Here is a 21,410-nt window from a genome sequence, read left to right as displayed (position 1 = left end):
CACCAACGATTCCATTTCGTTTGCACATTCTCCCACCCTAGCCTTCCAATGCCTAAACACACACACACACACACACACACACATACGGGTCGGAACTATGGCCATGAAAATAAAGTGCACACATTTCGGTTTACTTCCCGCTTTGCCCCCCCCCCTCCTCCGCGCTCCTTGCGAATGACGTCCTTTGCGGCCTGGGGCGACCACTAAGCGGGTCTCACAAACAAGTTGGTGCTTGGGTGACTCCAAAATGGTGCGCCACCGGTTGGAGGTTCGGGTGTCCTTCAATTAGACGCCCCCGTACCCCCGGGCAGTCCAATTTTGTTTGCTAGGAGGTGGCCCGCTTTTCTAAACAACAGCCCATAACTTGAAACCCGCCAGTTTCCAATGGGCTGCAAGCCCACTTCCGCCATGACATCGGTGTCACCTTCCGTTTCGATTGTCACTGTGTGACAGCGAGCCAACTAGCGTAGAATAAAGTGGAAAAATATATACACCCTCATGCAAGCGCCAATGAAAGAGCAATAAAAAGAGCAAAAGAAACAATAGAAAACAAGGAAAAAGAAAAGGCTAGAATGTTTCACAATCAAATCAGTATATCTAAATATTCGGTGTTCCATTTGTGGGGGTTTTCAGTTTCTGTTTGTAGTTGTATTTGTATGTGTGTGTTTGCTAATTTTCCCTACCCCCGTCCTCTGGCAGTTGATTTTAAATTTGAAGGTTCCGCTTTGCCTCGATGCACTTCCCTGCCCATTGGTTTGCTTTACCCATCCCGCCACACCATTCTGCATCAACACGAACACAAACTCTGTGTCACACAGACACACACACACACACACATTCGTAGACACACTGACACACAATGACCAAAGCTCGTAGAAAACCCCATCATCGATGACGGTGGGTCGCGATGGGAAAGCAATCGATTAATAATGCAATTTTCCCGTCTTTCATGCACTTTTCCGCTCCGGGGGCTGCGCTTCGAATCATCCGGCGCCGCAAACGATAACAACCAACCACCGAATCCAACCGAATCGCCACCGAACGCCACACAAATCTCACGAAACAAATCAACACCGCGCACCCCATATCCAGAGTAGATATGTTCGTGCACCAGAAGTGGGTCGAGTCGCGGCTGGATCTGCACGACGACATTTTCGAGGAGGGCGACGATCACGTGATACTTCCGCCGGAGTTTTTCGATAATCTATGGCAACCGGATCCGTACTTTCTCAACTCGAAGATTTCAGGTAATTTACGCGACCACTACCCTGTTGAGGGGGTAGTGCGCGTGCTCTTCAAAATGGTGGAGTGTGAAGACTTTTTCCTCGTTTTTCCTATTATTTTAACCGTTGGTTTTACTTAAATCTTGTACGTTTTCGTTCGTTTGGTCTTGTAATGCTTTCCAACCATCTTTTGCTTGTTTTGAAACCAAATTTTCATTGTTTTGCAAATAATTTCCACCTTAATTGTTTGTTTGGTTTGCTGTGAAACTCTGCTTGCTTATTTTCGATGGATTTTTTATTTGTTAGTTCTCGTTTTTGAAATGCTATACGCTTTTTTATAAAGCAAAAAAATGTTAATGTAAAATATTCCTTACTATTGTTGCTGAAAAACAGTTGATTTAATATTAAAGGATATTTTATAGCAGTTACAGAATTGTGTACAGAGCATGTATGTGAAGAAGTACAAATTATCCATAATACAAGCTTTCTAAATCCACCTATTTACCTTTTAAATCTAAGTTTAATCTCATAAATTTTTATTCAAACTTTATATTTTGTGTGTCGAATGTGTTTTATACGAGAGCTTTCTGTTTTCCTTTATTTCCTCAAAGACGACCCACAGCCCCTATCGTTGAAAAAGTGAAATTGAAAAAGATGTTACATGTTTAGTTTTATTTATTTCCATGCTCTTTTTTGTTTATAATGTTAAATTGATTATCTAAACTGTCTTTAGGGCTTGATAGCTCTGGATAACACTTGGTAACGTTTAAAACAGAAAAAGGTCGAAAAGGAAAAAATACATTTCCATGAATGATTATAATCGGTTGTAGATCAATCAAATAATAACTTTGTTCAAAGTTAAGTAGTAAAAAGAAGTGCACAGTGAAATAATAGATTGCTCCATTTTATTGTTCACTCTCTAAATGACTAAATATCATTACAAAATGCATATAATATTTTTGAAACGATACGTAGATAGTAAGTTTGCCATTTGGCACACGAACAATGGTTTGCAAAACCAATTGGTTTAATTATTTTGTATCAGAAAAGCTTATCTTTACATGTAATCGCGATTAAAAAGCGTTATTTCATAAAATATTGGAAAACTATGATGAAATATAAGTATCATCTGCTTATTGGCGTAACGACCTACGCGATCATGCCGGCCTATACAGGCTTTCGAGACTTGAGTACTCAAACCTTGAGTACTACTCCATGCAACCGGATAGCTTGTTATTGCCATGAAGGGGCCGTCTATTCACAAAAATATAAGCTCCGGTCTAAACACCTTTTTTTTGAAAACCTATTACAAACTTCCCTTTATAATACACATTACGCTTCGCCATAGTTATTATTTTCATTGTATTGGCGCCACGACTTTATCCTTCGCCCAATGCAAAGCTAAAACACAAGGACATGCACATTACGCCCTAACCAATTTGCCCGGTAAACCGTTTCCGTGGATGAAAAATTAACCCATCTCCACCGTGTCTACCTGTAATTGCCATCCCCTCGTTACAATCGCAATTGATTTTAGTCTTCCTTCCTGTCGACGGTGCTTTGCGCGTAACAGCTTTTGGTCGTTGCACACTGCACGACGTATCCTTTCGTCGGCAGCAACCAACCGACAGCCATCGATCGTTTGGATCTTCCCGCCGGAATTGCTCCTGCCTGACTGTATCAATAGAGTATTCGCGCGGCTTGCACTCGATGGCTGTAAGGTCATGTAGTTTTCACTGACCTTGTATAACCCGAGGGCCATTGGGGCCGAGCGTGCACTGCTATTTGCTGTGCTTGCCGTGGTGTATCTGTGTGTTGCAATCCCTTATCGCTTAATGTCTGCCTACCTTGTAATGGCCGTGTAACACATTGGGAAAACTTCCGGTTAATGTCCTATCGAAGGCTTCCTGGTGGAGAAAGAGAGGGATAGAGAGAGATAGATAGATAGATAGATAGAGAGAGAGAGAGAGAGAGAGAGAGAGAGAGAGAGAAAGAGAGAAGCGCAGGAAGGAGGGAAGGCAAGCGCTTGCTGCAAGTTCATGCTCAAGGTTTCTGAACGGCTCGAAAGTTGTGCGATGCGAGAATTTGCATTAGCTGATGAAATGTTACCGATAACCTTTTGACCCTTGGGTAAACTTTTTGCATATTTTGCTTATCAATTTAGCCTTAGGATGGATTGGCTTTTCGTTTGAAGCAAACACTTGTACTAGAGCTTACACTGTTTGGGAATATTCTTAGTATGTGCTTGTTCTAGTACAAATAACAGTATTGCTGGCTAGTCGGTGACAATAGCGTTGTATTGCTTTGGCTTTCTTTCTACCTTTGCTAGTAAGCAGTGTAAATATAATCCTTATAGTAAACACCACAGCAACAACGGCAGCCATTAGTAGCACCTTCTCTGTTTATGTCACAAGCGCACACAGACAACTCTACAACACCAACACACGAACGATATCTACTCTTTTTGATTACCACCAGTAACACTCTCACACACATACACACACAAACGACACTAGCAGCAGCAACAAAGCAGAAACCCTTTTGCAATAAGTACAGTACAGTACCAGATCACCCCTCCTCGGTCAGCACAGTCTGGCGGACGGAACGACCCGTTCCCCACATCCTCGAACAATGTATGCGCAATGCTCACGTTAGCTCACGTACCTCATTCGCAGGTCAAACATTTATTAATGAAGGTATGAATAGGGTGTTGTGTGGCAAGATCAGCTGCATGACGTCCATGCGCCAGAAAGGTGAGTGTACCCCCCGAACAGACAGACAATGTGCGGCGAGACATAGAGCCACGGATAACACACTCTCTTCCATACACATCTATTTCACAAATTCGATACGATCACAAACATCCGTACACCCATCGTTAGCGAGCTCACGGGTCTTCGGCAACGCACTAAGCAGCATAGTGTAACGTCATACCGTAGTACACTGGCAAGTAGTGTAATGGATCGCTGTCAGCCATTGCTTCATTCACATATTCCATATATATTCCTACACTGTTCGGTTAGGATGTGTTCGTTGTTTCGTTGCAGCTTTTGCTATTTGACAATGAGGATTGTACTGTTGCTGCTGCTGGTGGTGGTGCTGCTGCTGGTGTTGTTAATTGAGTTGCTTTGTGTTTGTCTTTATTGTGTTTGTGTTTGACTCGGTCGTTTATTTGTGCTCTGCCTTTTTTCCCAGTTTTTACATGTTCATGGAACTAGAAATCGAGAGATGATATTGATTGTAAATTAGAAGTGAATTATGAGTTCTATAAGTGTGTAATTTCAATTGAGCGATCTGTTTCAGATCATGTTTAACTTCTAGATTTTAAAGCGCGATTCACATGCCATTTTGATTTTAGATCATTGTTGTAATTTTTGTGCTTTGAGAACGTACATCATGAAGTAACTCAATTTTATAGACAGTTATAGTACTTCACACGGTTTCTTAGTTTTTTGTTTTGTTTTCATTTGTTCGTTTTTTATTTGATTATCATTTTATTCATTTAAATAATATGGTTATCAATTATGATGTGTTTCAGGTATATTATTCTAAAATTAAATTGAAGGGTTTATTGTCTTGACAAACTAAATGATTTAAGAGTAATTGGCAAACTCACTTTTGTATTATAATTATTATTATTATTATTTATTTATTTATATCTAAGATATATTTATATATTTTATTTATATATTTTAAGATATTTTATATTTATAATATCTAAGAATTTATTTCAAAGAATCCAAGATTTTTGTTATTTATTTCAGTTTATTTGAATATAGTCCATATATTTTTTTGAGCTACATTCACTTAACATCCTCCAAACTTCAATGTCTTATAACTATCAATTCTACGACAGGAAATGGAAAATTCTTAGCATATTCTTAGAAAATAAACTAATATCAATTGAATTAAAAAGAGTAAAATATGGGTTGTTATTTGCAGGCGAATAATACTAAATCATTTTAAATACTTTTTTATCTCTAAATCTATTACGATAGGAATGAAAATGAATGTCCGCAACAATATTCCAAATTTTAAATTGTAATCTAAAACACAAAAAATTATGAAGACATTCAAGAAAGACACTAATATGTAAAAACAATCACGAAACTGTTAATTTTTTTGTCTTACACATCAAGAATAATTCTCGAAGCGAGTACATCTCTTAAAGCGAGGTTTGACTTTATTTGAAATTGAATCTCTAATCTTGCCTTTATGGACTTTGATTGATTTTATTTTCTGAATAACAACCAAGCTATCTCACTTGCAAGCACACGCAGAATTCTAAATCCAATTTTATGTGGCTTCTTGTCGTCAAATACATGACACTGGCTTTAATGTTTTATTTGCTATTTAATGTCTTTTATGATACTCATATAGATGATGATCATATTATTTGTGGAATATTGCTACTAGGACTAGGATAGGAGAGCAAGCAATGCTAGCCATTTATTTCTTGTGTTACCTGAGTTTGTAAATGTTTATTTCTATGTCCTACGATGTATCTGTTCTCCCTCCCACCATTATTTGAGATCATACCCATCATCCACAAACGACGGCAACGTGTAATGTGTAAATGTGAACTTTCCATGTAACTGGATTACAAACTGTACCTTAAAAAATAAAATTACATCGTCTTATCCATTCCGGTCGGGTGTTTTCCCCCTTTTTATTTTCCTCCCTCTACCGTCAACCAGAAATTGCAACACTTACGCACAAGTTCTCGTCGGTGACGCTGTATAAAAACTCAACGGTACGGTACGCCTGCATGATGCACGCCATCATCGCCTGCCAGATGGAATTCCAGCTCTACCCGATGGACATCCAGATCTGTCCGATCTACATCGAGAGCTTCTCGTACCACAACCAAAAGATACGGCTCAAGTGGGCCGACAACGGTGTTACGATCAATCCGGAGCTGAAGCTGCTCCAGTACAACCTTGGCCAACCGCTACAGCTCGAGGAGACGGACGGGTACATGCCGGAAAAGTATGGTAAGCATGGAATCATTAGGGTGTCCCTTGAAGGTTGAATTTTTTATATAACTAATTCATTTGCTGATGTGTTGCAGGGAACTTTTCACGGCTGGCCGTATACTTTCGGTTCGAGCGGCAGATTGGACACCATCTAATACAGACGTTTGCACCGTCCTCGCTGGTAGTGATGCTGTCCTGGTTTAGCTTCTGGCTCGGGCTGGATGCGATACCGGGACGGGTTACACTGCTTGTCACCTGCATGCTGACGCTCGTGACAATGTTTACCGGGATGCGGGCAGACATACCTCCAGTGGCGTACGTGAAGGTAAGCTTTACGCCTTTAAAATTGCACAACTCGCTCTCCTCTGACTGCCTGTCGTTTCTTCCTGCACTGAAAGGCGCTGGATCTGTGGATGGCTGGCTGCATGTTGTTCGTGTTCTCTGCGCTCGGTGAGTTCGTCGTAGTTAAGGTGCTGGACGTGCAGTACCAGTATCAGGTGAACAAGGTGCCGAAAGTGCTGCCGATGCGTATCAGCGCAATGGAGAAGGGCCAGTGCGTGGGTACGGTGGCAAACTGGGAAGGCGGTACGGTGAATGTGCGTCCCCGCAAACCCACCCAAACGCCAACGACCCCCGGGCAGGTGTCACTGCAAGGGAATGGGGGGCCACAGCCACCGCTGCCGCCGACCAAGCAACCGACCCGCCGGCAAAGCATCCTGTCCGTCGCCTGGACCGACACCGACACCGGCATCGAGAAGATTATGTGGCGCGAGATCGACAAGATGTCGCGCGTTGTCTTTCCCGGTCTGTTTCTCGTCTTTGTCGTGCTTTATTGGCCGATCTTGATTTTTAAGACCTCGTAATGAGGGGGATCAACGCTTTGCCTTACGGGACGCATACACACACCTCACGCGCGATGATGCTGCTTCTTCCTACCGGCAGGCGGTCGCTCAGCGTGCAGAACCACATGGTACCGTGCCGTACGGGACCGGCTCACCGGAGTGGTTATGCACCATGCGGAGCGGAAACATTCTAAAACCCATTGCACAAAACATTAACAACACCGGTTTCTGCCATCTTACCACACCAAATGTAGCGTAAAGATGCATGTTTAAAAGGATTATTGTAAAGGGTAGGGTAGAAAGATAGGCTACAAAGACAAGGTAAAGCTTTATTACGTGTAAAGAAGGGAAACAGTGAGTAAACTGCTGTAATTTGCTGTACCCGTTATGAATTATTTTAAAATCTTTCCTTTTCGCAAGCTACAACCCTTTGAAAAGGTTTTAGTACAATAAACGAGGGGGTCATAAATGACTACTTTAACTACTAGAATGTCTGGTGCGCTATCAATAGGCTCGCAGGCGATCACGCAGCAGCTAGCAAGGACAATATCGTACGTGCATTACTAAAGAGCAGAGAATAAAAAAAACACACATACACACTCACCCAATATTTCATACAAGATACAACAAAAACAACAACAAAAATATTGTAAATTTTAAACGAAACGTTGTTAAGCTGTTTAAACCCAAAAAACACACATACACACTCTAAAGATGCACCGCGCGTGGCTAATCTGCAACACAGTTAAGCAACAACGTTAGTAGTGGTGGTTGTATAGCGTTCATATACAAAGGCAAGTAGTAGGAATTTAAACAGCAGCTGTGAAAGCAATAAGTACCTTATACATATTTAAGTGCGAGTAATGTTACCAAAAGAAAAAAGCGAGAAAACCATAATTAAAAGCAAGAAGTAACGAGAAAAAGTAACTTAACAAAACAACAGAGCAAAGAGCAAAGTAGAAACAACACATAAAAGAAAGAGAAAGATAAACAAGGAAGAGAGAAAAAAAAGAAGCAAAGCACAACACTACATAGAAGCAAAAGAGAAAGTTTTAGAGTAAAAAAAAACTAAAAAGAAAACAACCAACTAAGCATAAAACGCTGTGCCTTTCATAAAAAGGAAAACTTTATTCCATTATTTTTTGTCCTAGGTGGTAGTGAATTAAACAATGGTGCAAGGAAGCAAACGTTACAGATAAGAGAAATCAAACGAAATCATGCCTTTTCGAGCGGATTGGCGAGCATCGGGCCCGTGTCCCATGTGCTTACACCGACACCTCTACAGCTGCTGCGCTCCTGCTGCTGCGATCGCACGCACACTGTACACAAGCACGCACACAAACACACACATACATACATACATACATACATACAAACAAAATTGAATCGCAAATCATTGTGATAACTATTAGCTAGCAAAGAAATTTGAAACGAATACAATAAAAATAGGCAGAAGAGAAGGCAGGGGAGGAGTTACTCGACAGCATCCACTTGCACTGCAGTAGAAATGGGAGATCGAAGTGGAATAAGCAAGCAGGTGAGATATAATACTAATTGGCGGATAAATTATTTGTTATCCAATCAAAACAAAATAACTAACAAGAAAACAATAAACACAGAAAAGAAAAGAAAAATCAAACCTGATTACATACGATATAAAACCGCGAACTACAAGAAGAAGAAGCCGATAAATGGCAATACAGAAACAATAGCACAGTTAATGAAGCATAAACACAATATACAATGAAAATAGCCATTAATGAAGCAACTGCTTGCAAATGATGCAAATATGAAAAGAAGCAACTTCGGTAATCGAAAAGAAGCTAAACTAACAACCATAACAAGATCCCCCTGTAATGTAAATAGTAATAATCTTTGACTAACTATAGGAAACTGAGCTTCAAACAAATATGCTTACAGCAACGAACAGAACGGAACAGGAAAACAAAACAAAACAAACAAATACAAAGCGTACTACCAAAATTAGAATAATAAGAGAGTGGGTAACAGAGCAGTGAACGATGCGAGCGAGTGATTGTACCGTACACGTTTATGATTTATTTTTTATTTGCTTTTCTGTTATTGTTGTTGTGAGCTCGTCACGCCGTTTTGTTTTAATAAAAACGCGTTGTGTGAAAACGTGTAGAGGAAACGGGAAGGAACAACGAAAAGCTACAAATCATGGCACAGTTAAAACTACGAACACGCTTGAAGGCTTCTGAACGATTTGTATGTGAACGATTGTTGTCGAATACGATTGTTGTTATGTTTTATGTTGTGTTTTGTTGTTTCCTTATTGAGATTTTTTAAAACGTTCTAAATAGTGATCATTACATTATAGTAAAGAAGAGTGGAATAACAATTTCGTTATATGAGAAATGATAAGAATTAGTTTTAATAAGCAGAAAGATTCCAAACAAAAATATACTAATGAAAAGAAGGATTCGTTGGTTTGATAATAATGTTTTAAGATGGAAAGAAATGAAATTGTAAATTAAATAACATTTGTTATACGCAAATTAAAAACATAATTCTAATTCTTTTTTTCAGTTTTTAGAGCGTCGCCATGGAAACAAACAAATGAAATCGCTGTAGCAACCGTTGTACTATATAAGCGGCTCCACTGACACCTCTCCTGTTCATTCTCTAGTTGACTATTAACATACTTACATACAGTGTTAGAGCATATATAGTTTTTTCATTCCGGAAGTAATCAGGACATTGCCAATTTGGCAAACAAGGTTTCAAAATTTAAGCACCTAGCCCAAGGGAGCGATGGTACCAGTCATAGTGATAACAGCAGTAAGCGGAGTTCCTAGCTTCTAGCGAACTCTCGAGGCCTTGGCTACTAACATCAGTGAATTTTTGTTTGATCAGGAAAATTGATTCATTATTGAGTAATGGTACAACCGCAGGGATCTATTCGAATGGAACGCCAAGAAAAAGGACGATAACGCCAAGGTACGATTGCTGCTGAAAAAATTAGATAAATCTGCAAACGATAGGTAGGTCAACTACATCTTTCTAAAATTTGGTGGTACCGCCAAAATCGTACTAAGTCTTCCACTTTCAATAAGCGTTGGTCAGTGCCTCCAGTTGATCAAGGTGAAGGTGAAACGATGTTAAAAAGGTAAGATAAGGTGAAACAGTAGAGGCTTCCGTGACTCTCCAAAACCTGATTATCTAACATTCCACGCATTATTTGATCCCAAAATTAAGTTTAATCACCAAAGTACACAGTTTTATTTGAACCTGTCAAAAGTTTACAAGCAAAGGTTTGTGCCATCCAGCCAACAGCGGATGGCAAAAATTGCACATAAAAAGATTTGCCAAAAAGAATTCTGCTCGATTTTCCTTTACCATTTTGACAGGAGTTTTACATATAGAAATTGTTCCATGGAAACAAGGCTATTGACGATTATCAGCGGCTCGTCAATTTTAAGAGTGATGATGTATCAATGATTTGGCATCAGTCATGCTAAAAAAAACAGTCCTTGGCAGTTCACGCGATGCTTTAATCTTTAATCATAGTAGGCAATGCAGACTGTTGCATTTTTTCTGGAAAACCAATTCTTGGAGCACCAGTGCAAACAGTGCAACCGGACAAGGAAGGCTATTGCGCTTGCTTTTCCAAAAGGCAATCAGTTCCAGTAGGGGAGGAGAAGAAGTCGTCGAATCGGCCATAAAAAAGTGGCAGGTTTAACGGTGGGCGGACTGCGCGGCTGCTAGAGGTTTCGTCGATATGGAGGCCCTGTCCATGTTGGCTCCTTGAAGATTATTTGAGGAGTTCTCTGATTTTTGGGCCACTTCCTTGTTTTTTCCCCTTTTTTGGACAGGTTCATGGAATCCAATAGCAATTTCTTATATGATACCTCCCAAAATGGGTGCCGTAATTCCCATCACATAATGTTTACTTCGCGTAAGAAAGAGCCTAAATTGCCCCAACATTCTGAAAACCCCCGAAAAATCCTGTAAAACCACATGGTTTTTCATTCCAAAAGTAATCCGAACATATAAATGTTGTAGTCATTGCATACTATGATGTTCATGTGAACCCTGGTTGCTATGTTAAGTGTCTGTATATTTTCCAGCTCTTTTTGAGTCCTTTTGTAAAGGAATCTTTCACCATTGCATGTTAAAATCCAAAGCATATTACAGTGAACTCTTATTTGAGACCTCTCCAATTTGCAAAACCCCTCTTATTTGAACATTTTTCACAGTCCCTTCATTTTCAGTACATTTTTGTCTCTCTAATTTGGAAAACCTTTGAAATCTATATCCCTCTTATTTGTGTATGGTGTTGCTATGGTTATTGAATGATGTATGCTCCAATGTGCAATCGTTTTCAAACCCCCGCTTATTCGACAGTTCCATCGCCTCTCAAATAAGAGAGAGTTGACTGTAGGTCAATGTTTAAATCGTGCTTTTATCACCAACAAACCGACGTGACACTTCGAACAAAATGAGCTTCAAAAGTTGTCTCCTTATTTCAAATGAAAATACGTTAAACACTAGCGCCATCTCCATAATGATTCGCTTACTACACTGACACAGAGAAGAAACTGCTAAACCCCCTTTTTGTTTTTCTTCGCAAATTCCAATGCGTATTGTTTTATGTACTTCTCACATCTTTTGCATTGATTTGGAAACTTATAAAATGATTTTCCTGGGTGTTTTGTCCAATAATTCTCACAAAATCTTGCCTCACACTTCCTTCGTAATTTGCATTTAGAAAAGTTGTTTACATCGAAGCAGCAGTGAACAGAGCTTACTTTGACAGAAGTGTTCGCCTCACTGGTAAATGACAGTACTTCCGTGTGGGACACTTTTGTAACGCCAGTGTCACGTCGGTTTGTCGGTGCTTTTATCAGCTCCATTACTCTAACTTCTCTAAAAAGAGAATTTAGCAACACAGTTTCCATATATTTAATACCATATCTTTCGTATTTTCGTTTTCATTTTTTTTCAATGATTTTACGTTTTTTTTGTACCTAAACTTTTCATGTTACCGTTGAATGTTAAATTCCCGCATGTTTTCGAATGAACTGCCGAATCGATGGTGCGCTTATTTTAGTAAACCCGGACGGTATTTGACCCTGGCAGCCCGGACCAACAAAAGAGGTAGCACCTGCCAGCTTGCCCTCACAAACGAGCGGTCCTCCACTATCTCCATGGCATATGTCAACTCCATTTCCTTGGAAAGCACAAATAAAACTGTCGATAGAAAAAAAAATGGAGAAATGGAGATGTACTAAAACAGCGAAAGCTACGATCAAAACGGTAACTGCTACTTACTGTTTCGGCACGTAGATATAGGCTGACGCACACTTCTTCACTGGCACTACCTGGAGCACCGCGTATTGCATAATGTCCGGTGTGGCTTTCGTGGCATACTGTGTCCAGCCCCAGCCAATCACGTAGCACTTAGTTTGAACAGGAACGTCTGACACTTGGAGCGCAATGGGAGCTATATTCTTGTACCCTTGGAAGGTATTGTTCACTCGAATAATTGCTGCATCGTAGTCAAGTGTCGAATTATTGTACTTCGGATGGATAACGATTTTGGAGGGGAAAAACACAACACCTCCACTGGTTTGCGACGCACTGCCCCCCTACATTGTGATCTGTGTAATTAAGTGTGAAACAAGACGCCGGATTGAAGCAATTACGTAGATATCAGTGAAAAGATCGTTCGCTTACCTTGCCCGGATCCTCAATGGGGTACACACAGTGAGCAGCAGTGAAGACGTGCCAGTACGTAATGATGGTAGCTCCACAGTAACCTTCGTTTTTCACTCTCATACGCACTATGTACGTGAATGTTGCGATATTTCCCTGCTTTCCATTGATAATGCGCCCAGAATGGGATGAGTTGGCGTTGGTGTTGGTGTCGACACTCTCCCGTACACTAGGGGACGATTGCTCGTTTCCATTGTCAGTGTTACTTTCCGCTTCGGCACTACTGTTCGCCAACACACTGCCATGGAACAGCAGCTCCACAAGTAGTACGGCACAGATTGCTACTACCTTCATCGTGGCACTGCTACTGTAATTCTAACGCACTTATCGCCAATATCGATTGTATTTAAAGCACATCACAGCTTTTGCACCACAGCGTGTACTGAAACTTTTGTTTACTTTGATAATTTCCTAAATTAAGCCCATACTTTGTGCCCTAATATTTTAACAGCTGCAGGCGCGAGAAATGCTGAACCAGTGTATCTTTCCATGTCGGAGCGTAGACTTGCTATGTTTTGCATTTTAATAGCTAAGACTCTTTTGGCTATTCGTCACATCGCTTTTATTGAAACTTTCTTGTATTTATCCAGCTATGTGCCAAAACTGTTGGCATCATTTAGTCTTTAGACTGTTATTGGAAACATTGCAACTTCAGCATTGAACAAAGATTTCATAAAATTAAGACTTACTTAAAAAGAAATCCAAACAATCCATGACGATCTTTCAAATTTGTTGGTATGGGCTATTGTTTATGGGAACCTTCTTATTTTTCCTATGGAAGCTAACGTACTGGAGGATTTTTATTGAGCCTATCGTTCCCACCGTACCTATTGAACCTACTGTACTGACTAGTGATAGATAAAGTTGGCAAAAATCCGGAGTGGACTCAGATCCAACTCCGATAATTAAAAAAAACCGACTCCGGAAAGTAGCCCAGCATCATCCGGGGTCGTTCGGAATCGCCCGGAGTCGGCCGGCGTCGTTGGGAGTCAGAGTCGTTCGGAGTCGGCGAAATCGGCCAGAGTCGTTGAGAGACGGAGTCGTTCGGAGTCGTCCGGAGTCGTTCGGAGCCGTTCGGGGTCGTCTGGAGTCGTCTGGAATCAGTTGGAGTCTAAGTCGTCCCGAGTCAACCGGAGTCGGCATTCGAAACAATGTCCTGCATACGAAGTGCTCGCGCAAAGTGAAAGACAAAAAAGACACAACGAAATACAATGCCTGATCACAAGCCGGACGACTCCGGGCGGAATTAGTGGTTCGGATTTTGCCGGAGTCGGAATCGAACTAACAAAAGCCGGAGTCAGATCGGAGTCGTGAATGCGCTCCTAAAAGCAAATTTCTAGTACCGATCGCTCCAACCGTTCCAACCGTTCCGACCTTCCAATCGATCCCATGGTTTTGTCCTTCTAACCATCCCCATCGTTCCTACCCGAGCGTGTCAAACGTTCTGACCGAACTCATCCAATTATCGAGCGTTCAACCAAAAAGCATGCCAATTAACGCTTGTTCAACCATTCAATTCTGACTGTACATCCATGACCATGCCAGGAACTCTAAACAGTAGTAGGTGTCATCACAGTTTGTCATCTACAATCGCACCTACACGGTACAAACATTTATACACCTTACAGTTTACTTTATTTTAAGCTTAACTTATTGTAAGACAAACCACTTGTATGCCTTTGTACCCTTCGAATGGACACTTTTAGCACCTTCAGTAGTGTACTGCCCTTCATCGTCGTCCATCCATCGATTCACCGACCTATTCTTCGTCGGAACTGCCAGGCTCGGCTCGATTCGCCGCTCTTGCCTCCTGCTTTATTAACATCCACTCATTTTCATCCTCATCGTCGGATGATACATGCCCGTTGAGTCCATTTTCATCGTCGCTATCATCTTTTGTGCCATTTTCACCGTGATGATGCTTAAGCACCTTTTCTGACGCGTTTGATTTGGTTGCCGAGATGGATAGGGACTTTAGTACTTGAAGTGTGTACTTGTTAAAATCGCAACTTTAAGGTGAAAAAAGAGAAAAAAGTTTAATGACGATGCTTCATACTTGGAATTGTTGCGTGCACAAACTTTTTTACTTACATTTTGTTCAACTGTTCGTACTTTCGATTTAGATTTTGGTGTAGCGTCACGAGCGTTTGCGAATCTAGCAGTGAATCGACTTGGCCCATTCGAGTTAACAGCAAGTTGGACCACCGCAGATAGAACTCGATGTGCTGGCTGGTACCCACGTTCTTCGCGACAAACTGCAACGTCCGAAGGGCGAACTCGTCCGGCAGTGAGCCAATAACAAGCTGGACTGTAATAAGCATACATCATGGTATAATTACTCCTCCAACTACAAAATAACGTCCTGTTTTCCTATTATAGATACTTACTGTCCCTGTAAGGCACACTTTCCAGCACCTCCTGTAAGAGCGAGGTTTCGTTCAGCTTCAGGGCCATCAGCAGAGCTCCGCCATAGTTTTGCTCCTTGTGCAGCAGATTGCGCGTTGCCCGCGGTGTCACCTCCGTGGACAGTTGGAACGGATCGAACACAATGCCCTTGTTCAGTGCGTACACGAGTAGCCCCTCGGTCGTAACGGCGGCCCACGATTGACCGGAGGGTGAGAACCGAACGCAATCCACCTTCACCTCCGGCAGCACATTTCTAGCGGCCATGTCGCCTTTCTGGACGCCCGGTAGCTTCAGTGCTACATTTCCTCCTTCCAACTCCTCGCGCTCCTCTATCAGGGCCATATTGCCGAACTCGGTCAGCTTGCGGCGATTGATGTATTCCTGTGGCAAAGGAAAGTAATTGAAGAAACTTGTATTTTATATGATATTCAAAATTATGTTTCCATGATATAGAAGCCAATTTAGTGTTTTGAAGGGTAAGGAGTAAATTACAGATCACAGTCAAAATTAAATAGATTAGCGCTTTTCGGTGGGTTTTCGAAATTGTTTCGATACATGGGACTAATTTTTAGCTTTGTAAAGAATGTCATCCACGACGTGTGAGGAAATAATTCCCAAAAGTGAAGCAAGGAACTAACCAGGGAGCCTCAAAGTCAGAATATAAGGGTCCTACTTTAGATGGCCGCCACTGTAGGTCCGAATATATGAAAATGTTGAGATAACATTTCTACAAACAAATTAATGCAACAAATAACCTTCTTTTTGGGAAAACGGGCCGGCCTATACAGGCTTTCAAAACTTATTGAGTAACACGCAACCGGAAACTCAATCCTTGCTTAAGGCAACCGTCCATACGAGGCTTGAACTCAGCACGGGCATGTTGACGATAATACCGATGAAAACAAGGATAAAGGTTAAGGTTCAGTGTAAGTTCTGGTATGAGTTCGGGATCAATTCCAGGGCTGGGCAGCTTTTGGAGCAGTTCCATGCCCGGTCCTTTGCACACATCCTAAACTTATTAAATGCCCCCAAAAGTATATTGCATAACACTGTGACCGGGCCAAATTAGCTACTTTGTATAAAAGTAGGCTCAAGCCGGTCTCATGGTACTGTCGTCAACTCGTACAACTTAACAGCATGCTTGTCATGAGTTCAAGCCTCAAATAGACCGTGCCACCATACGTAGGACTGACTATCCTGTTATGCAGGGTGATCCAAAAGTCACTGAAAGCCAACCCCACAAGTGGTACAGGCAGGCCTTGACCAAGAACGGTTGTTGAGTCAAAAAGAAAAAAAAAGTAGGCTAGATTGGCTAGTGTGCAACAACTGGCAAATTACCCTAGTCCATCTTGCATCTTTGACTGTGCTTAATAACGGGATATTTAATGGGTTCTGCTACTTTTGGCACACTTTCTCGAATCTTTCGTGCGGAAAGTGATAATTTTGATGCATTATAGTACGATGGACTGATGGACAGATGCCACCCTTATTGGACAGGCTCATATGGAATGCAATCGGTAGTTCCAATGTGATTCCAATAGTTTCGCACAGTTAAATGACCAAGCACTATGCAAATGACAGTGTTTCTTCTTCTACTTGAGGGCAACAACCGTTGATGGTCTAGGCCTGTCTGTAACACCAATAGGCTTGGCTCCCAGTAACATTATTGCAAGCTAATCATTCCTACGTACGTATGGAGATATGACGGGCATGTTGTTTAACCGTGCGAGTTGACGACTGTAGCAAGGGACTGGCCAAATAACTGTCCGCGTGTTTATAACACTCGTCTCTTTGAATATCCATACGCAGTAGGCTGTACAGTATGGTGCTGTATTTTCTATTCAAGAAGACGATTGTTATAAACATTTGGAAATTTGTTTATTGGGCTGGAAGCGCTGTGATCGGATGCTTGGGTGGCCGAGGTTACAAACAGGCCCCAAAAATGACTTGAGCTGGTCCAGAAATCACTTTGGAACTTTTGCCGAACCCATATCGATAGTGAAACTTTTTGAAAACTCCTGTCAAAATCAACGTTTCCCATGGCAACGGAATATCGAGCAGAGTTCGGCGAATCTTATTCGTGCAATTTTTGCCATCCACCGCAGACGGGATGGCGCAAATATTTGCTTGTGATCTTTTAACAGGTGATAAGAAAACTGTGTATTTTATTATTTAAACTTATTTTTGGGATCCATGCGCATGGGAGAACACTCGTTTAAAGGTGTTTTAGTGATTTCCTCTTCTTTGGCACAACAACCGTTGTCGGTCTAGGGCTGCCTGTATCACTAGTGGGCTCTGCTTTCAGTGACTTCTTGTCACCAAAACAGGATAGTCAGTCCTACGTATGGCGGTACGGTCCATTCGGAGCTTTAACCCATGACGGGCATGTCGTTAAGTCGTACGGGTTGACGACTGTACCACCAAACCGGCTTTTAATGGTTTACACATGGGAACAAAACAAGCGTTAACGTGTAAAGCGTACATAAAAAACCTTTTTCCAATCCACAGAAGAATCGTGTTATGGAAACGCAAAACTGTTCGCGAATCATTATTTGACGGTGACTGGGGAAAGATTCGCCATCAAACAATCGTTCCGTGGAGAGTTACCTATACAGTGCCTATTTCAATCCAGTAACTGATTCCGCTATCATACTTTTCGACAAACCATTGCCGTCAGCATATGTGCAGCATAGAAGCTTAATGCTTAAAGTGATAATACGGACGGCATAAAACCATAAAGAAAGATAATGAACCACAAACGCTCACCAAATACTTACATCCATTCCATCCAAACTGCGGTTCTGGGTGATTTGAAACTTCTTCAACAGGATCGCTTCCTTCACGTTGTAGATGCAAACGAATTTCGACTTACCACCGGCCAGCAAACATTCACCATCCGCCGAGTAGCAGATCGACGTGAAAGCCCTAACACGAACAGGAAAAAACATATCATTTAATTGCTTCACTTTCCGTCGCAGCAGTTCCCCTGCTTACCTTCCCATAAGATTCTTCTTGGCCGTCGTCAAATCCGACTGCGATACACTGCCCTCCATATCGTTTCTACCCTCAATCGATGCCAGCTGAGCAGCCGTCTTCACGTGAAACACGGTAATGTTACCGTTCAGCGTTGCTATGGCCACCTCCTCACCGTCCGGCTTGAACGCTACGCACACCACGTCCGATCCGACCGGCACCGTTTCGTGCGTCCCGGACGATTCCAAACAGTCCCAGATGCGCAGCGTCTGATCCCACGATCCCGACACCATCGCCGAGGAGGACGCGACCGGCGAGAAGGCCAACGACACTACCGGCGCTTCGTGGCCGCTCAGCACCTCCAGCAAGCGGCCCAGCTTCATCGACCACAGATAAATCTCGAACGAGTCCTGTCCACCGGCCGCCACCAGCTCGCCGGAGCAGTCCACCGCCACCGACGCGAACTGGACCGGTTCCGGCGAGGTGAAGGTGCGGAAATTGCGATACCGCGTCACATCGTACGCCCGGACCGTGCCGTCGAGCGAAGCGCTTACGAGAAACTTTTTGTTCCGACTAAACTCGACCGCCATTACCGCCGACGTGTGCTCGGAGAACGTTACCACACAGAAGCCGCTCGTAACGTTCCACAGCTTCACCTTGCCGTCCTGTCCGCCGGTGACGAGCAGATGGCCGTCGGGCGCGTACGACAAACAGTTCATGCCCTGCGAGTGTTCCTGCTGCTTCATGATGTACTGTTCGCTCTGCCATTCCCACACGAGCAGCTGGCCGAGGGAGGACACACCCAGCGCCAGCCAGTCGCCCGTGTCGTTGAACGCGACCGACCCGATGCTCGCCTCGGAAATGCTCAGCGAGTGGATTAGATTGACGTCCGGCAGCTCGTACAGGTAGAACGATCCGCTCGAGAACGCCACCACCATGATGCGCAGCTGCCGATGGTAGCTGGCCGCCGTCACGTACGCGTTCCGATTTTCCACCCGTGCCATATCGGCGAGATAGTGCCGGGCGAGCCGTTTGTAGTAGAACGGATGGCGCTTGGTTTGGCCAACCAGCTTTCCCTGTTCGTCCCGCTCTTCGCCCTCCGTCGACGAAGCAGCCTGCTTCAGCCGCTCCAGCTTCAACTCCTTCCGCCCGCCAGTGTTTTCTCCCTCCAAATCCTTATCGGCGGTAAACGTGTCCGGTTCCTGCTCATCATCACTGTTGCCGGTGGTTCTTTTTTTCTTCTCGATCGTGTCCTCCACTCCGCCGGCGATTTGTTCGCGCGTTTTGTCCAAATCTTCCAGCTCCATGCCACACTCCCACAGCATCAGCAAACCATCCTTGCTGATGGTGTTCAGGTCGAGCGTTTTCTCCTCGAAGAAGCAGCCCACGATTGCGTCCCGATGGCCGCCGAGCACAAACGGTCGGAACGTTTCCAGCCGGGTCACGTTCTGCAGCCGAACCGTGTTATCCCGCGACCCGATCGCGAGGATGCGCGAGTTCGGTGACCAATCGAGATAGACCGTCTCATCGAAACCGACCTCGAACGCACGGTGCACCACGAACGATCCGTACGAGCCGGAAGATTCACCGGGCGTCACAAACACAAGCACAGCCGTATCAACACAGGCGGCAAAGTAGCGCCCGTCCGGGCTGAAGCGCAGATACTTCACCTCACCCCGGAACTTGTACCGGTGGATGGTCGTCTGCGAGATCATGCTGATCATCTGCGCCTCGCCGATCTCGTTCACCACCACCAGCAGACACCCGTTCGGGGCGAGATCGATGGCGGTGTAGTTGTACTGGCTTTCGATTCCCAGCGTGTTCGATTTGTTGCTGCAAGGGAGTGGAAGAATTAAACAGTGACGTAGCTGTTTGTGAAAATCCCGTCTTGGTGCACTTACTTTTTCAAATCGAAAATGGTTACCCGATTGCCAACGGGGCTGATAACCGAGTAGCCATCGGGGGTGAACAGCAAATTTCCGCGCCGAAATACCGCTCCGAGCAGGTTGTTGAACTGCGGAAAAAAATATCTCATTAAAACACCAGAACCCGTCGTCACTTTATATTATTGTAGCTTACCTTATAAGCGAACTTCATGATGTGGCTGGAGGATTACTTTCTGGAAAAAGACAACATTTACACAATTTAACTAAAATCTTTTCCTTTCACCGGCCTTTCACTGCGCCGAAACCATGCTTTCGTTCGACCATGTGCGACTGTTTGTTTACATGTGCCTTTTTTGACAGCTGTTTGTTGACAGCGTGCTGCGTTCCAGTTTCCGACGCGTTCCGCATAATGGTCGATCTCTATCTCACGCAACATTTTGTAATAAACTTTATTAGCATACATTTACAAAACGTAAAGTGATGTAATACGTAATTTAAAAAATGTTTGAATTTATTTTGCAAGTATGTTTTTGAAGTTTTGTAATACAAAACAATAAAACCTAAAAATTCTTGCAATATTGTCGGCCATCTGCCGGCAAAATGATGTAGTAGAATAGGAGACTTGAATGATAGTTTAAGCGACGAACTTTTCTGTGATAATTTAACAGGTCCATTATTTGGCGGTCCCGTGGAACAGTAGTCAACTCGAACGACTCAATAACAAGCTCCCTTCATGAGGTCATGAGTCCAAGCCTACAATAGACCGCCCCGCCGTAGCTAGGACTGAATTAAGTCTCCAAAGCCTGTATAGGTCGGCATGTCCTCATAGGATGTTACGCCAAATAGAAGAAGAAGTTATTTGATTGTAAACATAACAGTTTCAAATATAACTAAGCATTATAGAATCTAATTAGATGGCTTAGGCCCGGATAAAACCATTAGCAGCATAGAAAATGTACTAATGATCTTTTCTTCTTTGGCACAACAACCGTTGTCGGTCTAGGGCTGCCTGTACCACTTGTGGGCTTGGCTTTCAGTGACAAATTGATTTCCCCCCATAGCAGGATTGTCAGTCCTACGTATGGCGGCACGGACCATTTGGGGTTTGAACCCATGACGGGCATGTTGTTAAGTCGTACGAGTTGACGACTGTACTACGAGACCGGCACTGATGATCATATACAGATAATGCATTTGTAGAAAAGGAGAACTTTTCAGAACAAAACAGCCGACATAGAAAGACAAAATAAAACCGATAATTAAAACCAACGATACGATAGCAGAACACACTTTCGGATAACACACACCCAACTACTGGAACAGTTACCCCATCATTCGGCTATGGTCTTCTGCGTTGCTTCTGTT

The 21,410-nt window shown here is 43.0% G+C and overlaps 3 protein-coding genes and 1 long non-coding RNA gene across 12 annotated transcripts in view; 2 read left to right on the top strand and 2 right to left on the bottom strand.

Annotated features, from left to right (window-relative positions):
• LOC121600159 (glycine receptor subunit alpha-2) overlaps nucleotides 1–8,033 on the top strand; it is a 56,449-nt gene extending 48,416 nt beyond the window's left edge. For 8 of the 9 annotated variants that reach the window (XM_041928498.1, XM_041928497.1, XM_041928496.1 and 5 more), the window contains 4 exons: nucleotides 1,093–1,247; nucleotides 5,921–6,217; nucleotides 6,295–6,524; nucleotides 6,598–8,033. In XM_041928498.1, the coding sequence (XP_041784432.1) occupies nucleotides 1,093–1,247; nucleotides 5,921–6,217; nucleotides 6,295–6,524; nucleotides 6,598–7,062 (1,147 nt within the window). In that variant the 3' untranslated portion in view covers nucleotides 7,063–8,033. The remainder of the gene's footprint in view (nucleotides 1–1,092; nucleotides 1,248–5,920; nucleotides 6,218–6,294; nucleotides 6,525–6,597) is intronic. The other variant, XM_041928501.1, reaches the window with a different exon arrangement.
• Nucleotides 8,034–9,677: 1,644 nt separating this feature from the next.
• On the top strand, nucleotides 9,678–15,252 carry LOC121599587. Its single transcript, XR_006005694.1, has 3 exons — nucleotides 9,678–10,002; nucleotides 14,904–15,090; nucleotides 15,160–15,252. It is a non-coding gene; the product is annotated as an uncharacterized LOC121599587 (long non-coding RNA).
• On the bottom strand, nucleotides 11,944–13,298 carry LOC121599586 (venom serine protease-like). The gene is made up of 3 exons (XM_041927477.1): nucleotides 12,742–13,298; nucleotides 12,337–12,665; nucleotides 11,944–12,255 (listed from the first exon to the last, which is right to left on the bottom strand). The coding sequence occupies exons 1-2, from the start codon at nucleotides 13,072–13,074 to the stop codon at nucleotides 12,654–12,656; spliced, it is 345 nt and encodes a 114-aa protein (XP_041783411.1). The 5' UTR covers nucleotides 13,075–13,298; the 3' UTR covers nucleotides 11,944–12,255; nucleotides 12,337–12,653.
• Nucleotides 14,393–20,416, bottom strand: LOC121599585 (periodic tryptophan protein 2 homolog). The gene is made up of 7 exons (XM_041927476.1): nucleotides 20,239–20,416; nucleotides 20,061–20,173; nucleotides 18,181–19,992; nucleotides 17,964–18,111; nucleotides 15,168–15,567; nucleotides 14,872–15,088; nucleotides 14,393–14,789 (listed from the first exon to the last, which is right to left on the bottom strand). Exons 1-7 carry the CDS (start codon nucleotides 20,254–20,256, stop codon nucleotides 14,540–14,542), a joined length of 2,958 nt encoding a protein of 985 aa, XP_041783410.1. The 5' UTR covers nucleotides 20,257–20,416; the 3' UTR covers nucleotides 14,393–14,539.
• Between the last annotated feature and the right edge of the window lie 994 nt (nucleotides 20,417–21,410).

Source organism: Anopheles merus, chromosome 3L (genome assembly GCF_017562075.2).
Source record: "Anopheles merus strain MAF chromosome 3L, AmerM5.1, whole genome shotgun sequence".
NCBI lineage: Eukaryota > Metazoa > Arthropoda > Insecta > Diptera > Culicidae > Anopheles > Anopheles merus.
The sequence above is the reverse complement of the archived record's forward strand: the minus strand, read 5'-3'. Positions and strand labels throughout refer to the sequence as shown.

What these genes read in the sequence shown, in the direction of transcription:
- LOC121599586 (XM_041927477.1), bottom strand. Translation starts at nt 13,074, where the DNA reads ATGAAGGTAGTAGCAATCTGTGCCGTACTACTTGTGGAGCTGCTGTTC.
- LOC121599585 (XM_041927476.1), bottom strand. An exon ending in ACCATTTTCGATTTGAAAAA is followed by an intron (nt 19,993 to 20,060) that starts GTAAGTGCACCA and finishes ACTCCCTTGCAG; the next exon opens with CAACAAATCGAACACGCTGG. An exon ending in AAGAAGAATCTTATGGGAAG is followed by an intron (nt 18,112 to 18,180) that starts GTAAGCAGGGGA and finishes TGTTCGTGTTAG; the next exon opens with GGCTTTCACGTCGATCTGCT.